This window comes from Salvelinus fontinalis, chromosome 8 (assembly GCF_029448725.1).
Source record: "Salvelinus fontinalis isolate EN_2023a chromosome 8, ASM2944872v1, whole genome shotgun sequence".
NCBI classification, from domain to species: Eukaryota; Metazoa; Chordata; class Actinopteri; order Salmoniformes; family Salmonidae; genus Salvelinus; species Salvelinus fontinalis.
The window spans coordinates 33,268,107-33,289,873 of NC_074672.1; the positions used below are offsets into that span (position 1 = coordinate 33,268,107).

The window sequence follows — 21,767 nt, forward strand, 5'->3', positions numbered from 1 at the left end:
AGACCGCCCCTCTCTCTCTCTCTGTTTATAGGCTACACCAGCCTGCAGCTCAAGGAAATAGAATTAGGGCCACTTTCCACTACACTATATGACACAAACTAGGTCCAGGAGAGATACTTGTGTAAAGACACGGATCTATATTCAAATATCTCTTTAAGAGACATCAACACCACATACCCTCCTCTGAGTGGTACAGTGTAAAGACAAAGGCTCTTGAAAAAATTACCTTAATACCAGTAGTAAGCATTTTTGCTATCTTTAACAAATTGAAAATGAAAGGCTTTTAAAATATCCACACATTTGTGAATCATAGCATTAATCAAGTGTGCAAACTATGTGCAATATGGTTTAGATGAGAAGCTTTTGTATAATTTAAATTGCTATCCTTATTTTGTTAGTCTATATACTATGGTATTTACGGTATGCTTGTGGGTCTGTGTGTCTATGTGCGAGTGTTTGTGCGTGTGTATTTGTATTTTAACCCTGCTAGGTCGTACAATGTGTCAGCTGCTCAAAAACCCATACTTATTTTTTCCCCCACAAGATTTAAAACTGGGACGTTCTTGGAGAGGCTGTTGTTTCTGTGTGTATTCCTGTACTGTCTTCCCCATTGCCCACCCATTTGTCTTTCCCAGCCATGTGACCATGCCCCCCTTCCCCCCAGTCCTCACCCCCACCCAAGCTACCCTGTCCCCCCTTCCCCCCAGTCCTCACCCCAACCCCCACCCAAACTACCCTGTCCCCCCTTCCCCCAGTCCTCACCCCAACCCCCGCCCAAGCTACCCTGCTACCCCCCCCCTTCCTTTCCCGCCAGTCCTCACCCCAACCAACCAGTCCTTCAAGTGTAAATGACGAGACGAGATTCAGGTTGTCAACCTGAGTGTTTATTGTTGTTGTTGTTGTTGTTGTGTGGTACCTGCGTTTTTCTGAATGGATGTTGTATTAACCCATCCGTTGGTGGTTGCATAGGTCTTCACTGTCTATGGACTTGACTGTCTATGGACTTGACTGTCTATGGTCTTGACTGTCTATGGACTTGACTGTCTATGGACTTGACTGTCCACTCAGGGATGGAACAATTCAGTACATCACAAAAACCATGCAGAAATAGTGAAAGGCACGATCACCATAGATATCAGATACACCAATCTTTTTTATATGTCTATAAATAGTTGTTTTGACAGGGGAGGGGTGTACTCATTGAGATGGTACATGGGAGACCCCAAAGTATCTTTAAGCTGCCATCATTTTTAGGGCGCAAAGCAGAACAAAAATAATCCACACACAATCAACCCCCTTTCTTTTAAAACATTAACATACTAGATGAACAACTGTTCTAAGAACTAAACGGGAAAAAATACAAGCATATTTTTTTTTGTTGATACATTTCATTTCAGATTTTTTTTCAATCTATCTGCTTACTCCATCCCCTGTCCTCCCTCCCTCCCCCACAACTCTCACGTCACCACGTCACACTAGACACACGTGCACCTGGTGGCCCCGCCCTCTCTCTGTGATTGGCGGGTTGCCACCCTAAACTCACACCTTTCATTAGTCCCACACAACATACTCAGAAAACAACAACTTGGAGATATCATGGACATCAAGGTGAGAGGGTGATGGAAAGAAGGAAAATAACAACAAGAAAAAGAGAAAAACAGTCTCGCAGTGAGGACCAACAAGGCCTTGTTAGAGGTGGTGAGTTCCACACACACACACACACACACACACACCTATGGTCTCTCATGTATAGGCCCCCTCCCCTCTCTCTTTGTAAAATGTCTTCATCATGTGAGTAAGAAGTGTGACCACAGAGATACTGTAGTATAAGGTTCAGAAAACTCTAGGGGTTAAGGAAGCATGGAGACCAGATGTGTGTGTATCTGTGTGTGTATGTGTGTGTGTGAGTGAGTCGTTACTGCAATCCACACACTGCGTCATTCATAGGATCAAACAGAGTTACATACAGTCATCATTTAAAACAGCAACAGAAAAATAAATATACATAATATTAATAATTATATCATATTAGTAGATCATTCAAACATAATATAGTCATTTACAAGATAGTTGGCGATACGTTGAGTGGAACATGGTGGTTTGTGATTGAAAGGACAAATAAATGTTTCTAGTTCAGAACATCCTAAACAATAAGAACAATTTCTCACCTCACTCTCACTGTATCTAGAGAATAATTAATATTCCACTGCTCCCACAAATACATCTTTATACATTCAAATATGTGTTGTGTTATGATGATGCCAGCATGAAATGATCCTGTGTTGTTACAAGTTATTACACTTTTATCCCCCTAGAGAGCAGTGTCTAATTGGACCGTTAACACATCTAACCCAAAAGCTCCAATAGGGTACATCTCAATTGGTCACATCTCAGTGTAGATTAGGGAAAGGATAAGTGGATAGGATGCCACTTTAGATTATTGAGATGCATCCTTACTGTCCCATTCAGGAAAGAGGCAGGGACCGTATTGTCCTCAGTCAAGATGGTAGCTACTTTAAGGACTCTAATCCTGAGTCGCTTTGACCCCTAACGGCAAGGAGCATTACAACCTGTATTCTAATATGTACAAGAAAAATAATTGATCATTATTTGTCTTTTGAAGTATTTTTTTTTAACACACATCCTCTCACACTCTCACAGACCTTTGATGGTTCGATACAAAACAAAAAGAAAAGAGTAAACATCCCAAGGGAGAACAAAAGACATCACACAGCACACAGCTAAAACTTTGACTCACAAAAATGTATGACAGTGCAAACTTACATCCATGTCTCAAATAATTGACAAACGTTAGTATATAGTCATTAAGACTTCAGCACCATAGTTTACTATTGTAGTTGAATACATCTCAGTAAGCTGGATCTTAAGGTGGGGGACACTGTTACGGCTGGATGTGCTATTAGGAGGCCAGGGAGTGGGTGTAGAAGGTAAAGGGTCACTCATAACTCATTCTCTGTCCTTGAGCTAGTCTTTACTAGAAACACTGAGCAGTATCAGCCCGGTGGACATCGTGTGTGTGTGTGTGTGTTTGTGTGTTCACCCCGAGTCTCCTACCATGATTACCCTGTTGTCACTGAATGACGTGAAGTGAAAAGGGATTGGTCGATGTTATCTATTTCCCTGTTTGTCTTTTCATGGGTAAGGTTGTCACTTGGTTAATATTTAGTTAGGGGGAGGTGTCTTAATGCAGAAGCATCACAGCACAACAACATCAGTTGGAGCCCAATGTGTGTGCTGAGCAAATGTATGTAGATTTTTTCTCAATTTTTTTTCCTTTATACTATTCTCCTCAAAGTGTGAATCTTTCACAGTCATTCTGTCAAACTAGGCCAAGTTTTTAGGTTGTCAGCTATTTGGATGAAACGGTGTGCTCTCATTATGGGGCTGCAGGGAACAGGCTTTTCCTATCACAGACATCATTCAGAGAGCATTGGTTAGGCCTACCTTCTCCATAACTTTAATAACAGTAGCAGACAAACAAACAAACCAAAATATAATAAAGAGTTGCCATCTATACCGCCTTGCACCTACTTTAGCCTGTCATACCTTGTAACCTACAGGCAACCCTTGGCTAGTTTCCCTACATATATAATTATGGTACGTCCCAACAAAGTAATTTGCACAGGACATACACAGTTAACTATGCACAGTCATTGAAGCTAGCTATACTAGACTTCTTATGACCAGACAGCTCTGAATTACTTTCATGATCGTGTTGTAGTTGTTGAACAAAGACGTTGAGGAAATTAGGGAATCAGCTTCCTGCTTTGCAAGGCTGCCTGACTTGAGATAACAGAGTGCCTGTTTGTTTCAGCATTGGCAAACTTGTCTTAGTCACAGATGGCAAGCCAAATATGTAAAAGTAGCCAGTTAGTCATTCTAAAAACTAGCTATTGGTTACCCAGAAAGCTACACTACACAGTCAACTATATCTACTCTGGTTCCTCTGTCATCCTATCTAAACTCTCCAATTCGTCATTTCTTGTCTTCTTTTTACTCTTTAGTCTGTTTTCGTCGTCCTCTCTTTCACCTTCCTCTACCTGCTTCCATCCCTCACATTGGGACAAGAGGAAAAACACCTATTCTGGGTTTTCTCCTCTCTCACTGTAATGTACACGGTATACCCTTCCTTTTTGCGAACAGATTTTTTTATAAAAAAATGTTTCGTAACTCAAACACTGCAAATAAAGGACAAGATGAGATGTGGGCAGCCTTTCCTGTGGGCAGCCTTTCCTGTCTTCATTCATAACAAGTATAGCTACGTAGATACTCAACGGCTAAAATGATTACGTGTCCATGGGTGTACTATCTAATAAAGATTCCCTAAAAAAGCTTGTTCCCGCAGAAAGAGAGTGAGCATCTTTAATTTCTCCTCCTTAGCCTGTCTGTCCCCCAACCTGATTAAAAGCATTAGGACGGCTGCAAAGGGGAGAGGGCCATGTGTTCCATCACAGTAAATAGGTGGACTTCCACTAGGAAGAGACAGAGGAGAGGAGTGTTTCAACTGAAATGGAGAGAGTAGATTGAACTTTTTATAGTTTTACACACATATTAGTTGCTAAGTAATATTTTTTTGCAAGTTTTTCAAAAATGTTTATATGTGACAGCTAACAACAATAGACTTAAGTAATTAGAGGGCTTGGTTGGGGTTTAGGGCCTAACATGGCACAGTAGCCTACGTAAATCAATTATGTGTGTGTGTGTGTGTGTGTGTGTGTGTGTGTGTGTGTGTGTGTGTGTGTGTGTGTGTGTGTGTGTGTGTGTGTGTGTGTGTGTGTGTGTGTGTGTGTGTGTGTGTGTGTGTGTGAGTGAGAGAGAGATTTAGTGAAAGAGAGAGAGAGTGTCTATGTGCTGTGTGTGCATGTGTAAATGATGCGTGTACGTTGTGTGCATGTGTATTTACATATTTGTCGACATGAGTATATATGTGTGTGTGTCCATATAAATCTACCTGTATATATGTAAGGGGGAGTATAACCACTAATGCCCTCAGAGTAAATGGCTCCCCCTGTGTTTGTGGAAGCTCAGTGGCAGATGTTACGCTGGCAGGGCTGGTGCAGGTAGGTGTTTCTAGCGTGGGCTGCGTGGCGGGGAACCTGCTCCCTAGTGCGGTTCTGGCGCTGGATGCGGTTGCGTCCAACGTGGCGCCTCTCAATGCGGGCCTTGCCCCTCTGAACCCTGGCCACCTGGGTCACCTTGGCCAGGGTACCAGCCTGGGCAGCGGCTCCTCGGGTCACCCTGGTGGGCATGGTATTATGGACGGCAGAGGCTGGTTCTGCCACCCTGCTAGAGGAGGGGAGGAATAGGAGGAAGTGGGGGTATAGAACATTAGTCAAGCAGTTATGTAGCTCTCTCATAGAACTGTGGCTATGTGCCAGATCTATTACATGGTGACAAAGATATAATAAGGTGTCGGTCGATCGGTCCTCACCTCATGCTGCCTGTCAGGCTGGTGATGCTTTCCTCCCCGACGATGGACAGGTTGCCATTGGAGATCATGGACAGGTTGCTAGGGGAGACGTAGACGGACATGCTGGGGTGCTCTATAAGCAGATCCTCCATGGGGCTGGTCTCGGCCGTGGCTCCCTCTGCAGTGAAACAGGGGGGAGGGGTAACGAACCAGCTCTCGTCCATGCAGCCTCTCTCCGACCCACTACTGCCAGGGGACACAGATGGGGTGGAGAGCCTGGCCCGCCTTTTTAGGGATATGGGCGTAACGATTCCCGTGGCTAACGGGCTAGCAGAAGGGAGAGTGGAGAGGGGGTATGATGGCGCCATTGTCGCCGCTCGTGAACAAGCTTTGTGTGTTCTGTGGCGATTCTGATGTTTGGGGGGAGGGGTTGGAGAGGGGACGGGGCACTCAGTTCTGGTGGGTGTGTCTGGGTGATTTGATTGGTTGTTTTGTGCTTGCGCCTTTGCTATCGATGGCGCCTCTATCCCTCCCTCTACTAGCATCACACAATCAGCTTCCCCTGAGAACAGAGTAAAGGTGGGACCATGGAGGAGTTGGCCAATTGAGGTAGGGTGTATGTTTAGGGTGGTGTAGGTTAGGGGGAAAGGGGAAGGCAAAGGGGAAGAAGCCATGCAGGTTGTGAGGTCATTAAAAGGGGAGCACACACACGCACGCACACACACGCACGCACGCACACAGACACACGCACACACACACACCAGTGTGAGAAATGTCAGGATATTTTTTTTTTTAATTGTAGAGGGGGGAGAAGAAAGGGTAAAGAAACACAAAACATAAAAATAGGAATAATATAATTAGTTACTTCGACCCTCTAACCGCTTGGTCATGTCAGTGACAGTATTGTTGTACTGACTGTTTTGTGATGTGTTTCATTGGGGCTTATATAATTAGTTTGAGACGTGGCCTCTAAACTATTCAGATTCCCTTTTATGGAGATTTTAAACAATATATTAGCCCCCACACCCCCATCACTATATGGCCACACTAGAGAGGACTGAAGTGCTGACCACAAATCACCAAAACCTTTGACCTTAGAAAACGAACAGCTGATGTACATGCTCAACAGTACCGTCAATATCCTCACTTCTGTCCATTCTGGCATGGCCATCTAGTGACTACCATTTCCCTCTCCACTTCCAATCCCTTCCAACCATCCCTAAGGGAGGACTCACCGGGCAGGTTGACCAGCATCCATCCTTCCTCGTCAGCGTCGGTCACACAGGGGTTGGGCCCCTTGATCTCTGCGGCCACCTCCTCCACCTCTCCGAAGAACAGGCTGCTCAGAGCTTGGAACATGGCTAGGCTGGTTGGTCGGGTACACGTCAATGGGTAAAAAGTCAAGGGTCAGGGATCGCGGAAGTCAGGTTCTGTGTATAGTTGTAGTTCTCAAGGTATAGCTAGCTGCCTTTGTGTGTTTTTGCTACTTATTAAGTATTTTTGTAGTCTTATTTAGTTCGTTATTTCGCTTTGTCAAACAGTTGCCAGGTCAGGAAAGTGAGCACGGTTTTCTTGGCCTCTCTTTGCTTCAACCCTTTTCTTGTCTTGATCTCGTAGGTTGATTTTCTTACAGGACTCGACAGGCTTCCTTAGTGCAAATGTAAGGTTTTACTTGGTATCGCTGCAAAGGCCTGTGGGGAGACAAAAGAAAGACAGGAGAGACTATTAATAACAGCAAGAAAATATTTAGATTACAAATCCAAAGACAATGGGAACAAGTGGAGAGGAACATTAGAAAGCAGCGTTGCAAATCACAAAGTAGTAAAAAGCGAGATGAAGGAGATACACGATATGGCCAAAAATGGTGGATTTGACTATTTCAGCAATAGCTGTTGCTGACAGGTGTATAAAATTGAGCACACAGCCATGCAATCTCCATAGACAAACATTGGCAGTAGAATGGCTCCTACTGAAGAGCTCAAGGACTTTCAATGCGGCACCTTTCCAAGTCAGTTAGTCAAATTTCTGCCCTGTTAGAGCTGCCCCGGTCAACTGTAAGTGCTGTTATTGTGAAGTGGAAACGTCTTGGAGCAACAACAGTTCAGCCGTGAAGTGGTAGGCCACACAAGTTCACAGAACGGAACCGCTGAGTGCTGAAGCGTGTAGCTCGTAAAAATTGTCTGTTCTCGGTTGCAACACTCACTGCAGAGTTATAAACTGCCTCTGGAAGCAACGTCAGCACAAGAACTGTTCGTCGGGAGCATCATGAAATGGGTTTCCATGGCCAAGCAGCCGCACACACGCCTAAGATCACCATGTGCAATGCCAAGCATCGGCTGGAGTGGTGCAAAGCTCGCCTCCATTGGACTCTGGACTATGGAGCAGTGGAGTAATGAATCACGCTTCACCATCTGGCAGTCAGACGGATGAATCTGGGTTTGGCGGATGCCAAGAGAACACTACCTGTCCGAATGCATAGCGCCAACTGTAAAGTTTGGTGGAGGAGGAATAATGGTCTGGGGCTGTTTTTCTTGGTACGGGCTAGGGCTCTTAGTTCCAGTGTAGGGAAATCTTAACGCTACAGCATTCAATGACATTCTAGACGATTCTGTACTTCCAATTTTGTGGCAACAGTTTGGGGAGGGCTCTTTCCTGTTTCAGCATGACAATGGCCCCGTGCACAAAGTGAGGTCCACACAGAAATAGTTTCGAAATCGGTGTGGAAGAACTTGACTGGCCTGCACAGACTCCTGACCTCAACCCCATCAAACACCTTTTTGGATGAATTGGAATGTCAACTGCGAGCAAGGCCTAACATCAGTGCTCGACCTCACTAATGTTCTTGTGCTTGAATGAAAGCAAGTACCTGCAGCAATGTTCCATCATCTAGTGGAAAGCCTTCCCAGAAAAGTGGAGGCAGTTATAGCAGCAAAGGGGGGACCAACTCCATATTAATACCCATGATTTTGGAATGAGATGTTCGACGAGCAGGTTTCCACATACTTTTGTCCATGAAGTGTATGTGGCAAAATCACGTGAGCAGAACTGAACAAAAAGAGCCTTTCTGTTCCAGGGCTACTTTAATCATGTTGGTCAAGGAATCATTTATGAGGAAAAGATTAGAAAGTGTGATTGGTTGGCTGCATCTCAACAGTCTCACGTGTTTTCCTCACCTCCTTCCCTTCACCCGCACTAATCTGAAAGAAATTGAAGGGTAAACTGAAACCAAATGCACAGTAGGCATCCACTTATAATGCTTTCCCCTGTTCTGTGTCCTCAGATCATCGCATATGAAGGGAAGGAGATGAGGAGAGGAAGGCACTAGAGTATTGAGATGCAGTCGCTTGAGACTGCAGGAGAATGTTTGTCTGGGTCATACTGGCTGACTGGAGACAGGCTGACTGGAGACAGTAACAGTTTTACGGTTCTGTTTCAGCTGGTCAATTTGTCTTCAATCTACTAGCAAATTATGCCATAACAACAGCACATTGTGGTGCTTACTGTACTTCAAAGGATTCAACTCAAGTTGGAAAATGTGTAACTATTGGGTAATTGTAATGTAATTCCGAAATGAATAACAAGTAAATAGCTTAATACGCGCAACAAATCGTAAACAATCACAATAGTCTTTTCTCAATGGGATCATAAAATGTATGCATGCAGTTAGAATCTGTAAGACACTCTGACACAAATGCCAACAGATAGATTGCTTCTTTCAGATGAGTTCTTTGAATTGGGTTGTAATGAAGGAATTTAGATTAAAGGAAGCTACTGCAGAATAAGGAGACGCAGCCAGGCTGTTCCTGAGGAGCAATGGCGTTACACCCTCCCCCCTGTGCTACTGCTATAGTGAACAACAGAATGGGTTTAGGCCAGATGGACAACCGAGAGAAGACACGAGGGGCCCGATTCTGATTAAGGCAAAGTACGCCTTTCTTACGCACGCCTTTCTTTCTTACACACTTCTCAGTAGTTGGAATTCAGACTTACCTTATGAAGGTGCATATAACGGTGCTTCCATTGCGCGCGTTGAATACATGTAATTCAGCGCGCCTGTCGTTGTGATTCTGGATGGCCAGATTGCTAGCAAGAATGACAAGAAACTGCCATGTGGAGATCGTACGTGGCTCGTTTCAGCTTGTTTAATCTTGTTATTGATTGCTAGCTAGCTAACCAACAACTTCAACGATATATTTTAGAGACAACAAGTGGTCATTGTGCAAATGTGTTTATGTTTTCAATAAACATTGGAGAAGAAACACAGTTTACATGTTGTCAACAATCTAAGCCAACCTCATCTGTTTTGCCCGATGGTTGTGAACGGGTCGTTTTTGTTGCTAAACAACCAACCCATCTATCCATCTTCGTCTCCATTTAAGCACCAACTGGTAGATTAAAAAAATACTCTGATCTTGTAGATTATTTTGGCACATTTTAGGGTTAGGAAAGTATGCATGAATCATTTAAAAAAAACAGGTTTGGAGAGCCCTTACGCACAAAAAATACAGGGTTTTGATTCATCCTGAAAGTTGTCACATTTAAGTTCAAACCATGAAATGTTGGAATGTGGAAAAAAGTGTACAATAGGTGTTGAAAATAGTCAATAAAGAGAAACCCTTGAAAGGGTAAGTGTGAACAAACGTTTGACTGGTACTGTATATGTATGCATGTACAGTTGGAGTCAGCATTTTACACCTTAGTCAAATACATTTAAACTCAGTTTTTCACAATTCCTGACATTTAATCCAAGTAAAAATTCCCTGTTTTAGGTCAGTTAGGATCCCCACTTTATTTTAAGAATTTGAAACGTCAGAATAATAGTAGAGAGAAGTATTTATTTCAGCTATTATTTCTTTCATCACATTCCCAGTGGGTCAGAAGTTTATACTCTCAATTATTATTTGGTAGCGTTGCCTTTAAATTGTTTAACTTGGGTCAAACGTTTTGGGTAGCCTTCCACAAGCTTCCCACAATAAGTTGGGTGAATTTTGGCCCATTCCTCCTGACAGAGGTGCTGTAACTGAGTCAGGTTTGTAGGCCTCCTTGCTTGCACACACTTTTTCAGTTCTGCCCACAAATTTTCTATATGATTGAGGTCAGGGCTTTGTGTTGGCCACTCCAATACCTTGGATTTGTTGTCCTTAAGCCATTTTTCCACAACTTTGGAAGTATGCTTGGGGTCATTGTTCATTTGGAAGGCTCATTTGCGACCAAGCTTTAACTTCCTGACTGATGTCTTGAGATGTTGCTTCAATATATCCACATAATTTTCCTTTCCTCATGATGCCATCTATTTTGTGAAGTGCACCAGACCCTACTGCAGCAAAGTACCACGACAACATGATGCTGCCACCCCTGTGCTTCACGGTTGGGGTGGTGTTCTTCGGCTTGCAAGCCTCCCCCTTTTTCCTCCAAACATAACGATGGTCATTATGGCCAAACAGTTCTATTTTTCTTTCATCAGACCAGAGGACATTTCTCCAAAAAGTACGATCTTTGTCCCCATATGCAGTTGCAAATCGTAGTCTGGATTTTTTATGGCGGTTTTGGAGCAGTGCCTTCTTCCTTGCTGAGCAGCCTTTCAGGTTATGTCGATATAGGACTTGTTTTACTGTGGATATATATACTTCTGTACCCGTTTCCTCCAGCATCTTCACAAGGTCTTTTGCTGTTGTTCTGGGATTGATTTGCACTTTTCGCACCAAAGTACGTTCATCTCTAGGAGACAGAACGCATCTCCTTCCTGAGCGGTATGATGGCTCCGTGGTCCCATGGTGTTTATACTTGCGTACTATTGTTTATACAGATGAACGTGGTACTTTCAGGCGTTTGGAAATTGCTCCCAAGGATGAACCAGACTTGTGGAGGTCTTGGCTAATTTCTTTTGATTTTCCCATGATGTCAAGCAAAGAGGCACTGAGTTTGAAGGTAGGCCTTGAAATACATCCACAGGTAGACCTCCAATTGACTCAAATGATGTCAATTAGCCTATCAGAAGCTTCTAAAGCCATGACATAATTTTCTGGAATTTTCCAAGCTGTTTAAAGGCACAGTCAACTTAGTGTATGTAAACCTCTGAGCCACTGGAATTGTGATACAATGAATTATAAGTGAAATAATCTGTCTGTAAACAATTGTTGGAAAAATAACTTGTGTCATGCACAAAGTAGATGTCTTAACCATCTTGCCAAAACTATAATTTAACAAGAAATTTGTGCAGTGGTTGAAAAATGAGTTTTAATGACTCCAACCTAAGTGTATGTAAACTTCCGACTTCAACTGTAAATTCGTTAGGTTCAGCCCTACAGAAGCCTATAGCTTGGGTGTCCAACTTTCATCCATGCAAATTATGAGGGCACACAATTAACATTCAGAACGATGGCACAGCTATTTATCAAATCACACAAAAAAGGTCACGTGCCAAATACAACAGGTGTAGACCTTATCGTAAAATGCTTACTTACAAGCCCTTAACCAACAATGCCGTTTTAAGAAAATATAGTTTAAAAAATATGTACTAAATAAACTATAGTAAAAAATGTAAAAGTTACACAGTAAAATAATAATAACGAGGCTATATACAGGGGGGTACCGGTACCGAGTCAATGTGTGGGGGTACAGGTTAGTCGAGGTAATTTGTACATGTAGGTAGCGGTAAAGTGACTATGCATAGATAATAAACAGCGAGTAGCAGCAGTGTCAAAACAAAAGGGGTGAGGGGGCATTTGATGAATTGTTCAGTAGTCTTAAGGCTTGGGGGTAGAAGCAGCTAAGGAGCCTTTTGGACCTATGACTTGGGTGACTGGAGTCTTTGACAATGTTTTGGGCCTTCCTCTGACACCGCCTAGTATAAAGGTCCTGGATGGCAGGAAGCTTGGCCCCAGTGGTGTACTGGGCCATACGCACTACCCTCTGTTGCGCCTTACGGTCGGATGCCGAGCAGTTGTCATACCAGGCGGCGATGCAACCAGTCAGGATGCTCTCAATGATTCAGCTGTAAAACTTTTTGAGGATCTGAGGACCCATACCTATTCTTTTCAATCTCCTGACTGGGAAAGGTGTTTTCATGCCCTCTTCAAGACTGTCTTGGTGTGTTTGGAACCTATTTCACTGTGGAGAAGGGGCAGCAAAGACATGTCATGTTGACATGATTTTCCGTTAGCTTCCATATCACTGGTTTCACATTCGTCTCCAGGGATCATAAGTAAAAATCACTTAAAACAATTGCTGTGTGCATTTACAATCCCCTTCTCCAAACGGATTATGCATTTACCTAGCTCTTATCCATTTAGAAATTACAGTGCGTGGAGAATGCTGTTATTTCTATATGAAAAAATAAAGTACACGTTTTTTCCACTTGGAACCGGCAGGTTCACTCGACCCATGCTTAAAATCAAGGTCAGAGTACACATAGAGAGAAAAGTTCAATTTACGCACGCTTAACTCGGGTCGTAATCAGGGCCTGGAGTCTAGGTGGAAGGAGTAACACAAAGACAGTAAAAAAATAACAAATACAGTATAATATACAAAAAGGTTTAGATACTTCATAGGTCACCTGGGGATCGAACCTACAACCCTGGTGTTGCAAGCAGCACACTCTAACCAACTGAGCCACTGGAGCCTGCACTTACAGTCTCTGTCCCTGTATTTAACCATGGAGGGAGATATTGGATATCAGAGAGACATATCATTCCTGCAGAGGCTACTGGACGGTACGACGGAACACTGACCTCTCTGATCTGACAGGGTGTACTTTCTAAAATTAGACAATATGGGGGGGGGGGGGGGGGGGGGGGGGGGTGTATAAAGAGGAACGGAGGAAGAGAGACAGAAATGAAAAGTGAGAGAGATTAATGTAAGGAGAGAAGAGGAAAGGATCGAGGTGTAAGAGAGGAATAGAAAGAGATAGCGATTAGGCTACAGATATGTATAACAACAGAGGAGGTAGAGAGAGGGAGAAAGGTGTAAAATGAGGTGAGAGAGATAAATGAAAGGAAAGGAGCGCGATGAAGAAGGAGAGGGACATATGTTACGCATGGGTGGAAAGCAACACTTCCTGCTTATTTGGGTGGTTGCCATGGTGACACTGACACCAGGGACGACAGGAGGACACAGGAGAGAAACACACACACACACAGAAATTATCACATTTACTAGACATTTTGTCAGAAGCGATAGAGGTCAGCCATAATCGGAGCCCATCAAAATTGCTCTTTGTGAAAGAGCCTGTGTGTGTGTGTGTGTGTGTGTGTGTGTGTGTGTGTGTGTGTGTGTGTGTGTGTGTGTGTGTGTGTGTGTGTGTGTGTGTGTGTGTGTGTGTGTGTGTGTGTGTGTGTGTGTGTGTGTGTGTGTGTGTGTGTGTGTGTGTGTGTGTGTGTGTGACCATCAGCCTCCTGTCAGGAAAGCAGCCAAGAAGAACGTAATGATGCCCTTTCTCAAAACAGGGATGTAAACAGAAGTCAATTGGGCACAGATGTCAATTCAAAGTCTATTCCACGTTGGTTCAATGTAATTTTATTGAAATGACGTGGAAACAACGTTGATTCAACCAGTGTGATGTGCTTGTGGAGAGGATAAAACAAAACCTTATTCTATTTCAATAAAAACCTACTGCTAAGAAAGTTCATTCTGACTTCTAGCTTCTGTCTTATCGTTGTATTGTACAGTTTTGTAATGGCTTATCTGTGGCTGCATATGTTTATAAGGCAAATATAAAACGTCATAAGAAGGCTCGTAAAATAAAGCGATAGGCTACCAATGACATTAATGTTGATGGTTTAGGTGGAGATATAAGAGATGTTGCAGAGGACATAGAGGAAGGAGTCTGTTGATCCGCTCCCTTCTTGACTGTTTTTCATGCATTCCTTAATTAAGGCTTACTGAAGTCACAGGATGATGCGAGATAAAACATTTATAAAAAAATGTATTTACGTGAGTTTACTCACTTTGAATATTTCTAAGAATATTAAACTGTCCCAGGGCCACTTTTTTATGAGTTCTCAAGTCATAAACACACACAAACACACTTCCTTTAAAGGAACTGTGTGAAGCACCATTCAGTCTCCTTGATAAGCAAATGTTATCAGTCAGCTGTGATGCTAATTCAGTATTATCTGCCTGGTGTATAAATATACCATTCTGTCTACTGGGACAGACAGACGACACCAGGGATAAGAACAGCACTGGAACATATTGGAAACATAATTAAACAGCCAGCAGTGGTCTCTCATGCCTCAGGTGGTCCATATAAGGACTGATGTTTGGGGAAAACAAGAAAAAAATACATTGGAAATGTATCCAAGTAAAATGTCGAGAGGTTTCCCATATTTTTGCCCTGTATAAACTAAGGGGGAAATATGATAGACCAACACAAGGCATTTATCATCTGGATGACATCACAATGTTTACTGTACCTGTTAAATTATTACTTGTGGTTATAAAGATTCCATTGTGACAGCACTGGTGACTGGTGTAATTCATTCTAAAAGGAAACATAACCTTACAGTAAATGGTGTGGAATGGCGGTTGAACCCACGTGCAAAAATGTGTTATTCAAAACTAATGGCATATGGTATGGTAATTACAGCCCTGCCAGGTACCTGTTGAGTTAATCATTTATTATACATAGCCAAAATAATAATATGTGTTAAATCAGTGTACAAATGCATGCATTACTTTTATGCTTTTTGTGTTTTTCACCCTGACCCACTGGTTATAAACCAGTATAAGCTCATAGCAAATAGTTAAAGACCAGATATAGACAATTATATATTTCATTTTTTCTTCCTGATTCTACAAAACAAAAGCGCTCTGTTGCTCTGCTATTCCCAGATGCGCTCATAATTTCTCTGCTCATGGCAGTCAGAAGGCCGTTTAAACAGAGGGAGGAGCTGAGGGAGATGGGCGTGGCATCGCGAAGAAAACATAAATACCTTCTATGCGCTTGCATGACGAAGGACTCTTACGTCACTGATGCTGCTGGTTCAGCCTACTTCAGTCGAGGAAAAGGAAAAAAAGAACAGCGGCGAATAGAAAAGGAACAATTCGGGTGCCGTCAAATAATCATTTATGTATTTAAACTGCAATTGTTCGGATGCAAAAGAAAGAATAACCCCCAATCATTGTTAATAAATAAAGGAATGATTCAACATCATTAACTGCTTTGTTTCGAGTTCTTCGATCCACATTGACAGATGCCGATGAGAGAGAGAGAAAAAAGAAGGAAAAACATATTTGTTTTATTATTTTATGGGTCCGACAGCAAGCAGTGTACATTTGATTTAAAGCCAGATATGAAGTAATTTGGATGACAAAAACCTTCCCAATGTCACCGACGACGAGAAAAATAGGTCCCAGAATAAGTCATTGTCGATAGCGGTCAGGTTAAACATGAATTATCCGTGTAAGCTCCGAGTCTGTGACACGGCTATGGATATAGCTGAAGGGTCATGGCAATGACAGATAGGCTCACCAGTATAGGACTGATGCGAAGGAATCAATTATAATATCGAGGTCGTTCAAAATCCATACATAGGCCTACATAAGCACTGAGGAAGAGAGAAAGGCACAATTCAAAAATACCCCCCATCGTCTTCATTCGACACAACACCCCAGCGTTTGGTGAAAAACATTATGTAAACATCATTTTCATATTCTGAGAGATCATAAACAGGACGTCGAAGTTTCCGTAAAAGCATGAATTTATGGAAGCCATCAAAACGTCCATGACCTATAAACGGATGTCTAGGATGCGTAACAGTCGATAATTAATTTCATGCAGAACTAATGTATTGTCCTCTGTGACAGCCACTACTACAATGGATTAATTCCGTCACAATGTAGAGTGTTTTGTTTCAGAATGATTATGTTTATAACACAACCTAATTCGCATTTTCTTCATCTGCTGTTATGAGATAGGCTATGCATCATCAGAGATAGCTATACAGGCGTCAGTGGCAGAGGTAGCCTAATACCCTGCAAGCTTACACAGTTTGCCTTTCAGAAAGCACAAACAACAACAGCAAAGTAGATTTAACAGCTTACCTGTATTAGCAATATATTTCAAATTGTAAACGTGATGATCTCACACAAAGTAGAAACGACAATAATTCTTAAAGCATAGCTTTAGGTTGCCTTTTAAGTGAGGTAGTTAAAACACCATAATACAAAATAAAAAAAGGCTTTCTTCTTAGAAGAAGGGGCTTCGTGTAAAACTTGAATTTACACTTGATGTTCAGAGTATAACATCTGCAGTTTTTTCCCTCTTGTTCGATTTTTTCCCCTGCAGATTTTCCCTCTGTTATTGCTTCCTCCAGCTGATCCTCGGATCAGAATGTAGAACGTACAAAACAGCTGATTGTGATATCACAATACTTCCAGTGACGCCCATTTCCACGCCCTCAAGAACCGACGACCAATCGGAATATTACACAAGATCCAAGCCGGGCCTCTTGGTAACACAGTGGGGGTTGGGTATGGTTTGGGTAGTCCGACTCAAAGCTGTCAACCTGCTCTGGTGGAGTAGAATAAAGTTGTCCTTAGAAGCTGATCTAAGGTCAGTGTTTTGTTTCCCCTCCAACTGTTTATGACTGGTGGCGCCCGTGGCGGGGAGGTGAAACTGGTCCTAGAGCTGTGAATGGCCTATAGAGTGACTGTGTGGGTGAGGGTGGGTGAGACCAATAAAGTGATGAAAGCTGTTTGACAGCATAACAGGAAATTCACTGTCATCATTACTAATTCCTGATGGACTAAGAGATAGCAGGAGAAATACAATATCTTTCTGGTTATATAAAAAAAAAAAAAAAGATACCAACATTTTTGCATTTAAAACATTGAATTGCAACTAAATTCTTCATCAATCTCTCATGTGTGAAAAATTCTTTACAGTCGGCCTAAATATCGACCAGCAAGCTTCAGTCCAGCGATGCAACATTTAAAACAAAATATAACCTTAACCCTAAAATAAAGTTTTCAATCTGCCTTCCTCTCTAGGCCTATATTAATTGAATAACACATGAATAAGGAACATATGTTCACTGAATAAATGTTATAGATGTGTAATGACACAACAGTAATAACTTGATTGTCCAGTGGTAATATTCCATCACATTATTAAGAGTACTGTCGCTTTAAATTTCATAGTCCCCCACTCTCCCCTCCCCCTCCCTATATTTGATTAATTCTCCCTTCAGTGGGAGTGGCTTTGAACGCCACTCGACCCAAAATGACCAATCAAATGGGTTCAGTCTGAATGCAGCATTTGTGCAGCCAATGGGCAGTGAATGTTTTGAAAGCCTCAGCTAGTGACTCCAGACTCAGTGATCTGTGCCAGGGACAAGTAATCTCTGTCAGCGCCCACTGCACTCCCCTCCTCTACCCTTGCTCCCACTCCTCACAAGTTATGCAAGCTGGTGACCATGGCCCTTGACTGAGTGTTTGTTTTATGTGTGTGTGTTTGCCTATGTACAGTATATGTTGTACCAGGCTTTAATTATGTGAACACTTGTATGAGTGTGTTGAGTTTATACATTTGTGCGTAGCCTACATGTACAGTGCTCGGAAATTATTCAGACCCCTTGACTTTTTCCTCATTTTGTTACTTTACAGCCTTATTCTAAAATGTATTAAATGTATTTTTTACCCTCAGCAATCTACACAAAATGCTCCATAATGACAAAGCGAATAGTTTTTTTGACATTTTTGTAAATGTATTAAAAATTAAAAACAGATATATAGTATTCAGACCCTTTGCTTTGAGACTCGAAATTGAGCTCAGGTGCATTCTGTTTCCATTGATCATCCTTGAGATGTTTCTACAACTTGATTGGAGTCCACCTGAGGTAAATTCAATTGATTGGACATGATTTGGAAAGGCACTCACCTGTCTATATAAGGTCCCACAGTCGACAGTGCATGTCAGAGCAAAAACCAAGCCATGAAGTCGAAGGAATTGTCCGTAGAGCTCAGAGACAGGATTGGGTTGAGGCACAGATCTGGGGAAGGGTACCAAAACAATTCTGCAGCATTGAAGGTCTCCAAGAACACAAAGGCCTCCATCATTCTTAAATGAAAGAAGTTTGGAACCACCAAGACTCTTCCTAGAGCTGGCAGCCTGGCCAAACTGAACAATCGGGGGAGAAGGGCCTTGGTCAGGGAGGTGACCAAAAACCCGATGGTCACTCTGACAGAGCTCTAGAGTGCCTCTGTGGAGATGGGAGAACCTTCCAGAAGGACAACCATCTTTGCAGCTCTCCACCAATCAGGCCTTTATGGTAGAGTGGACACTCCTCAGTAAAAGGCACATGACAGCTTGAAGTTTGCCAAAAGGCACCTAAAGAATATCAGAACATGAGAAACAAGATTCTCTGGTCTGTTGAAACGAATAACTATTTGGCCTAAATGCCAATTGTCACGTCTGGAGGAAACCTGGCACCATCCCTACGGTGAAGCATGGTGGAGGCAGCATTATGCTGAAGGAGTGTTTTTCAGCGGCAGGGACTGGGAGACTAGTCAGGATCGAGGCAAAGATGAACGGAGCAAAGTACACAGAGATCCTTGATGAAAACCTTCTATAGAGAGCTCAGGACCTCAGACTGGAGCGAAGGTTCACCTTCCAACAGGACAATGACCCGAAGCACACAGCCAAGACAATGCAGGAGTGGCTTCGGGACAAGTCTTTGAATGTCCTTGAGTGGCCCAGCCAGAGCCCGGACTTGAATCCAATCAAACATCTCTGGAGAGACCTGAAAATAGCTGTGCATTCCCTGGTACTGGAATCCTGTGACTCTCCGTTTCATGTAGTCCATGATCAGCTTCTTTGTCTTCAGACATTGAGGGCGACGTTGTTGTCCTGGCACCACACGACCAGGTCACTGACCTCCTCCCTAAAGCATGGCTCATCGTCGTCGGTGATCAGGTCTACTACCCTTGTGTCGTCAGCAACTTAATGATGGTGTTAGAGTCGTGCGCGGCCACGCAGTCGTGGGTGAATAGGGAGTACAGGAAGGGACTAAACACGCACCCCTGAGTAGCCCCCGTGTTTAGGGTCAGCGTGGTGAATGTGTTGTTGCCTATCCTCACCACCTGGGAGCAGGCCGTCAGGAAGTCCAGGATCCAGTTGCAGAGGGAGGAGTTCAGTCCCAGGGTCCTTAGGTTAGTGATGAGCTTTGAGGGCACTATGGTGTTGAACGCTGAGCTGTAGTCAAGGAAAAACATTCTTGCAGGTGTTCCTTTTATCCAGGTGGGAGAGGGCAGTGTGGAGTGCAATAGAGATTGGGTCATCTGTGGATCTGTTGGGGCGGTATGTGAATTGGAGTGGGTCCAGTGTGTCTGGGATGTGAGATGACCAGCCTTTCAAAGCATTTCATGGCAACAGATGTGAGTGCTACATGGCGATAGTAATTTAGACAGGTTACATTGGCGTTCCTGGGCACAGGGCCTATGGTGGTCTGCTTGAAACATGTACAGTGGGGCAAAAAAGTATTTAGTCAGCCACCAATTGTGCAAGTTCTCCCACTTAAAAAGATGAGAGAGGCCTGTAATTTTCATCGTAGGTACACTTCAACTATGACAGACAAAATGAGAAAAGAAAATCCAGAAAATCACATTGTAGGATTTTTTATGAATTTATTTGCAAATTATGGTGGAAAATAAGTATCATGAACACTTACCACGCTGCGCTTTGGTCCGATTATTCCTCATCCGACGACGACACCCGTTACAGCTAATTGATCATTAGAACACCGTTTTGCAATTATGTTAGCACAGCTGAAAACTGATGTTCTGATTAAAGAAGCAAATAAACTGGCCTTCTTTAGACTAGTTGAGTATCTGGAGCATCAGCATTTGAGGGTTCGATTACAGGCTCAAAATGGCCAAAAACAAAGAACTTTCTTCCAAAACTCATCAGTCTATTCTTGTTCTGAGAAATGAAGCCTATTCCATGCGAGAAATTGCCAAGAAACTGAAGATCTCGTAGAATGCTGTGGACTACTTCCTTCACAGAACAGCGTAAACTGTCTCTAAACAGAATAGAAAGAGGAGCGGGAGGCCCCGGTGCACAACTGAGCAAGAGGACAAGTTCATTAGAGTGTCTAGTTTGAGAAACAGACGCCTCACAAGTCCTCAACTGGCAGCTTCATTAAATAGTACCCGCAAAACACCAGTCTCAATGTCAGCAGTGAAGAGGCGACTCCGGGATGCTGGCCTTCTAGGCAGACTTGCAAAGAAAAAGCCATATCTCAGACTGGCCAATAAAAATAAAAGATTAAGATGGGCAAAAGAACACAGACACTGGACAGAGGAAATCTGCCTTGAAGGCCAGCATCCCGGAGTCGCCTCTTCACCGTTGACGTTGAGACTGGTGTTTTGCATACAGTATGTGACTTCAACAGGTGTTCAATGATGTGTGCACTTGTCGGAGTCTTGAACGTCCAGTACAGTTGTGCTAAAGTACAGACCTACGGTTATGTTTTGTGAAGAACTTAACTGTCTGTTTGTTTAAGCTATGTCTTGTGCTAGTTTTCCTGAATTTACACTTCAATGTGTGTATGCCCTGCGTGCTGTGTTCTGCTGCTTGTTGCAACATGGAGCGAAAGTTTGTTGTTATGTCAGGGAGGATGCCGTTCACAGATGACACCTAACACATAACATTACCCTCCATATTGGAAGCAGGCCAAGGTTCCCGAGGGTCTGGAATCCTGTTCACACACACACACACACACACACACACACACACACACACACACACACACACACACACACACACACACACACACACACACACACACACACACACACACACACACAACCCCAATGGGGTTGGGCTTGTCAGTGTTGAGATACACTGTCTTATTGGCTTGCTGTGAGGACTAGAGGTCATATTTACCTGACCAAGAAATTAGTACATTGAAGTTTGGACCATCAGGAACCTTTCAGTAAGGTTTTTTGGTTGCTATAGCAAAGGCTTAACAGCAGGTCTACATGTTAGTATTACTCAGTGCCCACATGATTAGCCAGTATCTCTTACAGAATCTGAGACAAAGGTTTATTGTTAAGCATGGGTGTAATGGTCAGTAGTCAATCTGGTTTATGAGCAGATATTCACATTCTTCTAGATCAGACAGGACAGGACAGGTCAGACAGGACTCAATGTCCTCCACAGAGACTCTGATCTGAATCACTATGATACAAATGTGAGTTATTGTAGAGAGACATAGGGAGAGAGAGAGAGAGAGAGAGAGAGAGAGAGAGAGAGAGAGAGAGAGAGAGACAGAGAAACTAAGCTGCACTTCCTAACCTCCTGCCAAATGTATGACCATATTAGAGACACATATTT

General features: G+C 43.0%; 1 protein-coding gene across 5 annotated transcripts; it reads right to left on the reverse strand.

Moving 5' to 3' along the window:
* Positions 1–868: 868 nt before the first annotated feature.
* LOC129861106 (tumor protein p53-inducible nuclear protein 2) lies at positions 869–16,783 on the reverse strand. Of its 5 annotated transcripts, none has more exons than XM_055932242.1 (5): positions 16,475–16,783; positions 14,845–14,912; positions 6,667–7,122; positions 5,453–5,993; positions 869–5,307 (listed from the first exon to the last, which is right to left on the reverse strand). In XM_055932242.1, the coding sequence occupies exons 3-5, from the start codon at positions 6,788–6,790 to the stop codon at positions 5,046–5,048; spliced, it is 927 nt and encodes a 308-aa protein (XP_055788217.1). In that variant the 5' UTR covers positions 6,791–7,122; positions 14,845–14,912; positions 16,475–16,783; the 3' UTR covers positions 869–5,045. The 5 variants fall into 5 exon arrangements, with proteins under 5 accessions (XP_055788217.1, XP_055788218.1, XP_055788219.1 ...); XM_055932243.1 differs by lacking the exon at positions 16,475–16,783 and adding an exon at positions 15,364–16,450; XM_055932244.1 differs by lacking the exon at positions 14,845–14,912 and having other exon boundaries at positions 869–5,304; positions 16,475–16,782.
* Positions 16,784–21,767: the final 4,984 nt, after the last annotated feature.